General features: G+C 44.2%; 1 protein-coding gene across 2 annotated transcripts in view; it reads left to right on the top strand.

Moving 5' to 3' along the window:
• The window catches only part of GOPC (golgi associated PDZ and coiled-coil motif containing), a 47707-nt gene that overhangs the window by 19796 nt on the left and 19756 nt on the right, over positions 1-8155 (top strand). For both annotated transcript variants that reach the window (XM_019537957.1, XM_019537959.1), the window contains exon 2: positions 2702-2871. In XM_019537957.1, coding sequence (XP_019393502.1) covers positions 2702-2871 — 170 coding nt within the window. The remainder of the gene's footprint in view (positions 1-2701; positions 2872-8155) is intronic.

Raw genomic sequence — 8155 nt, 5'->3', positions numbered from 1 at the left:
CTCAACACCCTGGGGTGGAGAGCATCTGGACCCACTGATTTGAACACATCCAGCCCCTCCAGAAGCTCTCTAACCCATTCCTCCCCAACCTGAGGTCTGGAGGCGTTCCCCTCAAGTCTGTCTTACATCAGGTTGGGGAAGTCCTGGTCCCTGCACAAGAAAACGGAGGTAAAGAATTGGTTAAAGAGGTCTGCTTTCTCCTCTGGCGCAACCACCGGATTGCCCAGAGTATCTTGCAGGGGCCCCATGTTTCCCGGTGCTTTCTTCATCTTCCCTATATATTTGAAAAAGAACTTTTCATTATCTTTGATCTTGGACACTAGTCCTAGCTCTATGTCCGCCTTAGCTTTCCTGACAGCCCCCCTACAGGCGCGAGCACAGGAGGTATACACCTCTTTGGAGATGTCACCCCCCTTCCACGGGTTGTACACCGCCATTTTGGCACTAAGACATTCTTGGACACACTTGGTGAGCCAGGGAGGGCTTTCGTGCACACTTGCCCCCCTTGCTTCTTGTTGGGATGGTCACCCCTTGGGCCCTGAGTATCGTCTCCTTAAGGAACAACCACTTATCTTGGGCACTGAGTTCCCCTGCTCTCGAGAACCCCAGCGCCTTTCCCACTAATCTCAACTCGTTGAAGTTGGCCCTCTTGAAGTCTAGGGCTACTGCTTTGCTGCAGGCCCTTGACACCCTGCGCTGGACGGTGAATTCCAGCAAGCAATGATTGCTGTCACCCAAGTGGTCAAGGACCTGGAGGCCTCTCACCAGGTCGTCGCCTGTGGCCAGGACCAGGTCTAACAGGGCATTTCATCTGGTGGGACTGTGCACCTCCTGGATTAAGTGGAGGTCCTGTATCTTGGCCAGGAACCTCCTAGAACGGTCCAGCCTGGCTGACTGTTCCTCCCTGCAGATGTCCAGGTAATTTAAATCACCCATGACGACTACATCCCTTGCCTTAAGTGCCTCTGCAAGCTGGCCCGAAAATTCCCAGTCCAGCACCTCCCCTTGGTTGGGGGGTCTGTAGTAGATCCCCACCGCTAGATCCCTCTCCCCATGGCCCCCTTGTGTCCTGACCCAGAGCACTTCAGCTTGCCCCTCCTGTGACCCCATTTTGCTGGTAGAAGATATGTATTTCTCCTTGACATAGAGCGCCACACCCCCACCTTTCCCTCCTTCTCTATCCTGCCTCTAAAGTCTATAGCCCCTAATGCTAACTGCACAGTCATGGGATGAATCCCACCACATTTCTGTAAGCCCTATTACGTCTGGGTCTGAACTGGCTCTTCTGAGGGTGAGTTCCTTCTGTTTATTCCCCATACTACGAGCATTGGTATGTAGGCATTTAAGGCCTTGCCTAGTTGCGTGTGCCACCCCCCAGTTTGGGAGACTGCCTGGACCCCTGTTTCTTACCTGGGCACTCCTTGCATTTGTCACCTGTCTTGCTTGGGTGGTGTCTCCTCATCTTCCTGCGGCCCCCTCCCCTGGCAAGGCTAGTTTAAAGCTCGCTGTATGAGATCAGCCAACCTGGAAGAGAAGACACGCTTGCCTTTAGGAGAGAGGTGAAGGCCATCCCACCCCAGCAAGTCCCCCGCTCTAAAGCATGGGTCATTATCTAGGAAACCAAGGCCTGCCTGGTGGCACCAACTGCGTAAGCGCTGGTTGACCTCGCCAGTGCAAGCCTCGTGTCGCTGTCCCTGCTTACTCACCGGAAGAAGAGAGGAGAATACCACCTGCGCCCCCGTCTTCTTAAGCTTGTCCCCCAGAGCCTTGAATTTCTTCATAATGCAGTCAGGGTTGCCCCTTGCCGTGTCATTCCTTCCCACGTGGATGACAACCATGGGGTACTGGTTTGCAGGTTGGATGTAGGCCGGGATCTTCTTCATGATGTCTCTAACCTGAGCCCCAGGCATGAAGCAGACCTCTCACGTCATGAGGTCAGGCCGGCAGATGGGACCTTCCAGTCCTCGTAGGATAGAGTCTCCAATATGTTTTTGCATAAAGGAAAAAATAGTTATTAAACATATTTTGAAGATGTTTTACTTTGTGCCTGCCAGTGTGTCCATCTGTACGACTAGTTCAGTTTGGGTGTTGGTATTGAACTATTTTAAATTGGTGTGTAGTTTGATTCAGTTGGCTTCAGCATTAGACTACTAAGTGTAATCACAGTGAAGTTGTATCAGATAATCAGTAAATCCTAGATTTGGTTACGTTCTTGTTTGTATCACTGTTTTCTGCTGCTCATTCTCATTTATGGTTGAAAGCATCTTGGTCAATGAAACATCTCCCAGAAAAGGTTGTAGTTTTCTTTTTAGATCATATCTACCATGGAATTGTTAGCTGTGGTTGCATCTCATACAACTGCCTTGTTGCCCCTGGCTTAACCACGGGTATAAAGCCCTGAAATTGCAGCATAGACCAGGGACATTGGGACAGATTTTTAAAGTTGCATTAGGTGCTTATCTTCATCTTTAGGTGTACATGGGGTTTCTAGGAGTGTCTAATTCCCATTGATTTTGTCACACTAGGCCTTTATATCTGCTTGTAGTATGAGAAAGTACAATAGGGTTATACAGAAACTCAGGCAAAGAGGCCGGACCTTCTTTTTTGTCAGTATATCTGAAACCCTTGTGCCACAAAGTATCCTTTTGTACTAAGAAACTAACTGTAACATTATTGTAATTATATTGTGCATTTAATATTTTCCAGGCACAGCTAGTTGATCTAAAATCTGAACTGACAGAAACTCAGGCTGAGAAAACAGTATTGGAAAAGGAGGTGCATGATCAGCTTTTGCAACTCCATGCCATCCAACTTCAGCTACATGCCAAAACTGGTCAGAGCATTGATTCTGGGACTATTAAAGCAAAACTGGTGAGTATGGTAGATTAGAGAAAAAGCATGATTCTCCAAGGCTACCTCATTGATTGTGCCACAGGCCAGGTATTGAGATTTTGAGCACATACTTATTTGAACACTTACATTTTAAAATCAGTGAGCATATACATTCCATTTATTTTTTTTTATATGAATGCTTATAGTAAAATAAGCTAGGAACAAATTATATGTGGAAGATTGTACCAAAGAGAGAGAGATTTCCACTTAGTTTTCATTTATCAATATTCAGGGCTGCTGGCTGGCAGTTTTGGAAGTGTGTGTAGATATAGTTTATCTTGCATAATAATCACTGATTATTATTTGTATATCTACACACACAAGCACACAGAGTAGAAGTCATTCTGAAAGGGGAATTTTTGTGTCTTTTAATATTTTTATACTATATAAAAGCCTGAGAGAGATGTATGCATGCTTGTTTTCAGTTTTAAAATATTAGTGTATTTTCTCTTTCCGCTGAAGGTTTACTCTGGAGGATTCAGAGAATTTAATAGGGAGTTTTCTTATTTGAAGAGGGCTGAATCTTTTAAAAACTCTTTAGTTGTTTGTCAGGTACTTAACAAAAACAGTGTATTAAATATAATCAATGTCTGACAGGTTTGGACAGATGAATACTTTACACTCGTATAAAAAATGTAGTGGATAGATGACACAAATTCTTAAACCAGGGTAACGTAATGCAGTCCAGTAGAGAGTTGCCCTTGGTGCAATGAGTTAAAGCTCTTATTAGTGTTAATTATAATAGCATGACTTGTGTGTGCCCATCCTAGAGTGGCCACTTACTACAGCTAAATAGACTGTTATGTTCTCCCCTACCACTTAGTAGGGAAATGCAATAATAGCTGCTTAATGTGAACTACCCCAGGGTAGCTGCACATTTATCCATTTCTGAGCCTGGCATAATTTGCTCTGGCATACAAAATTAATGTGAATTATATTGGGATTTATGCTTGTCTGTCACTGTGCTGAGAGTTAAAAAAAAATCTCAGGTTTTAATTTTCTTGGAAGTAGGGCTAACAGTTCTTCAGTGGTTCATAGGAGTTTTCCTGGGAAAACAGGGTATAAAAGACATTAATGTAAGAACATGATATCTGAATGTACTGCAGAGAAAATGAAAAAGGGAACTCCTACTCCATTTTCCTGGGAATGGAGGAAGGAAATTTATGTTACATGGAGATGCACTGGAACCATTGAGTTCACAGTGGTTCCCCTTCCTTCATTGTATGAAATCAGAGTCCCAGGAATCTACCTCCCACCCCAGTCTCATTGCTGAATAAAGCAAGCCAGTGATGACCCGTGGATCAGAACTTAAGAAATAGTGTCCAAAGCAATCAACAGCCATCAGTTGGGAACTGACACTAGGGCTCTGTGAAGTTTTGGTTGCTGATTCAATTCAGCTTTATTTGGCGGCTGAATCTCCAAATCGAATCAGGAGATCTTTTAATCTCTCCAAATTGAATCGGAACCCTCCGAATCGATTCAGAGAGAGTTGATCATTCGAAGATACCAAGCGGCTTGTGAATGTTCAAATGGTGGGGCAGATGGAGCATCCCACAGGAGTGTAGGGGGGTCCCCAGCGGAGCATGCAGGGGACCCCTCCCTGGCTCGGCAACTGGTTCCTTCTGGGTCTGGGGGAGCACCCAGGTATTTCTGGTCTACTTGCAGGTCTGCTGCCATACTTCTGTGGGATGCTCCATCCACCCCACCATCTCAGCGTTCACAAGCTGTTCCTGGTACCTTGAAGTATGTAGAAAGAACATTTTAAAGCTGTGTCTATGGCTGAATTGCTGTTTCTTTGAATCAGCATCAAACTTTCAGATTTGGATTCGTCCGAATTGAATTGGGACAGTTATCTGAATCAACTAATCAAATCTCTGTCCCCTGAATTGGGCTGAATCTGAATTGAATGTAGCCCACTTCGCACACTGCTAACTGACATACATATAGCTGTATATTAACTGGCATCCAAAACATGAAAGACTTCAGCTCATTAAAAATTGCAAGGAAAATTATTTTGTGTTGTTTCATGGTCTGTTCCAATTTAGAATAGTTTCTAAACATAGTTCTAATACTTCATAAATCTGAGGCCCCTGCCACACATTGACTAGTTGATCATGTCTTAAGTTGTAAGCTGGCCACATGTTAAAGCAATTAATGGTATCATAAACCAAGGAATGTGAAGTAAGTTTGTGGCTGGTTCCTGTCACACAATTAATTGAACTTGTGGCCAGGTGGTTCCCTGTGGCTGGGAGCCCACAGCTGATGGCACACCCACCTTTGAGGAAGCTCTATGCACTCCTGCTGCTAGGAGCCCCATCAGCTGATCCAGACTCCCAGCTATTGGAGCACACCATGCATTCCTGTGGCAGGGATCCCCATCAGCTCATCTAGGCTTCCAGCTGTGGAGGTGCACCATTCGCTGCAGCTGCTGGAAGCCCTGTCAACTCAGGAGTCTCCCAGCCATGTGAGCTTGCCACTTGCTGGTGCAGGGGGAGCGTGGGATCGTGATCCCAGGCTTCCTCTGCGCTGGGAGTAAGGCACCATGGGATCTAATGCTCAGTCTCGTAGTCGCACCTCCTACCATGCATGTGTGGTATGGCAGGAAGTGCCGTTGTGTGGATTGCCCATCAGACCCCATCAGTGGAGAGTGGCTTTTGCTGCCTTGCACTGCAGCAGAGTGGCAGGGATGGTCAGGAGCACCAGTGGTGACCAGGTGCTAGTACCCACCTGTCTCCAACCTGAGCTGTCATCCCAGCTCCCTGCTGAAAAACGGTGACTCCTTATCTTACTTCATCTCCTCTTTTGTTAACAAGCCACACAATTTTCCTAAATTGATTACTGCCTCAAGTCCAGTAGTTGTGGTTAAACTAGAGCAATCTATTCAAATTATTAAAAAAAAAATTTGGGAAAACATAAAATGCAAAATTAAATAATGTACTAATTTATATTTACATAGCAATTGAAATTGGCATCAGATAAGTTATACTTATTTAGACTTAGAATATGTATTACTCAGTAGTCAAGTTACTCTTTCTGAACTGTTTTGTAAACTCATTTATTTGAAGTTGTAATGAAAGATATGAAAAATGGTAGATTAGAAACTTGTGTAGCCTTCAGGAATTTTATGGACATATGAATAAGCATAAATTAAATACACAAAATATAATAATTTGGTTATATCTGCTTTCATAGGGTAACATTTTAAAAAATATACTGTATTTACTCAAATAGAAGAAAAGTTGTTTTTTTCCCCCCGGTTTGGCATGGAGATAAAAGCCCCTCATCTATAATTGTATACAAGGAAATCTCACTAAATGGTGTCTCTTATTAAATTGCTGCCAAAAGCAACATGTGCTTAGCAATGGAAGCCAACTGTGAAGTTGATTAAATACAGCCAATGCTGAACAATGACTGTAAAACACTTGGCCTGCATTAAGCAAATGTGCTGATGGGAAACTATCACAAAAATAGCTTAGTGCAGCCCAGCTGAATAAGACATATGGTAGCGCCCATTAAACGCAGTCCCCCTCATCTCCGACTTTTTCAAGTCATGGTGAGCCGTGGTATTGTATACATTTTTACTTCCTCTTCACTCCCATGGCTGAGCTGTCCCTTTCTTTCCCATTTCCAATTATTCCTGTTTCTTCACCAGCCTTAAATGCCTAGCTTATGAAACAAGGTCCAAACAGTTCATCCAGATTCCTTCTGTTGCCACACTCTCAGCCTGGTGCATGTGATTAGTGTGGCCCTCCATAAGGTGAAGCAAGGCCAGATTGCTCTGTGCTTCATCGTCATATAAATTTTTGGAGCATACAAGAACTCATGACAAGAACATCTGCTTCCAGTCATGAGTAGGGGCTAGTTAGCACATGGATCCTTTGTTGTGGCTATCTGGAGTACACACACATACTGAACAGTGCTGAGTTGTGGGGTCACCATGGCTTGAAATGCTGTTGACCCTGGTGGGGCTGAGCCCAGTGAACTGTGGTAAATCACAGCCCTTTGGCTTTGAACTAATATCATGCACAGTTTGTACTACATTTAAGTGGGTGTGGGTACATGAGATATTTACTGCAGAACTGACTAATTAGCGTCTCAGTAAAGTCTCAGGGTCTACACATGCTATTAGGACAGAATAAATGGATTAACTCTACCATAAGGTAGTACTTGTAAATACAAGTACTGTCCTATGGCAGAGTTATTTAATTGCCACAATGCATGTGTAAACGTTGACAGGGCTGCCTGGGGCATGAGGGTCCTTCAGTGTAGGGGTTGCCTGCTGGCTAGCCCCAGGGCACCATTGTGCCCTAGCCAGCCCCTCTGCAGCACATTGAGCCAGGCTAACAGGCTGATTCCCCCGACCCTTTGCCAGCTGGGACTGTTCCAACCAGGATCAAAATGCAGTCTCGGAACAATAAACTCCAGCACAAAGTATGTTGTAGTTTATTGCTTCGCAATAATTGCATGTATAGTAGGTGCCAAAGTGCTGATCAGTTTCGTGTTTATGGAGTAGAGGCAGCCCTTGACTTAAAACGTTTCAAATTACAACGTTTTGCACTTACAGTGTTTATAAATTGACACCCTGTTTCAACTTTACAACGCCAGTTTCAACTTTACAATGCTTAATCCAATGCGATGCCATGCCAGCGAACAAGTTCACTGTGTCGCTCATCTCCTTGGAGAACATCTGTCCAAACTTCCTTGGACGCTTTCTTTAAGAAAGCAGCCAAGACTCCAGAAAAGCCTGCAGCCAAGAGTCCTGAGAAGACTCCCGCCAAGAACCCTTCAAAAAGTCCATCCAAGAGCCCTTCAGAAAGTCCAGCAACACCACCTTGCGAATCTATATGATTGCTATTTACAATATAAATGCATTAATGTAGCTATACGACTCATCTAGAATCGATCAAGTACAAAATTAAATTTTTGTTGAAAACAGGGTATCTGCCCTTGGTTCAGGAACCAATCCCCCATTTATAACATTGTTTCTTATGAGAAAATTGTTTCCAAGTTGCAACGTTTTGACTTAAGACACAGTTTTCAGGAACCAATTGTGTTGTAAGTCCAAGGACTGCCTGTTCCTGTGCTAAAACTTGCAGCAGTTGGGGGTTGGGGAGAAAAGTAACATGCATCATGGATGAAGTAAGTGCATAGATACTATATGCAAATTGCTACAGCCATGTTTAGTTTCTAGGTTCTTGTTTCTGAAATTTGCTTCTCACTTCCATGTTTTTAGGGAGAGCGGGGTGTGACAGTAAGGAGAGAG

Source organism: Crocodylus porosus, unplaced genomic scaffold, assembly GCF_001723895.1.
Source record: "Crocodylus porosus isolate Cpor-Errol unplaced genomic scaffold, CroPor_comp1, whole genome shotgun sequence".
NCBI classification, from domain to species: Eukaryota; Metazoa; Chordata; order Crocodylia; family Crocodylidae; genus Crocodylus; species Crocodylus porosus.
The sequence above is the reverse complement of the archived record's forward strand: the minus strand, read 5'-3'. Positions and strand labels throughout refer to the sequence as shown.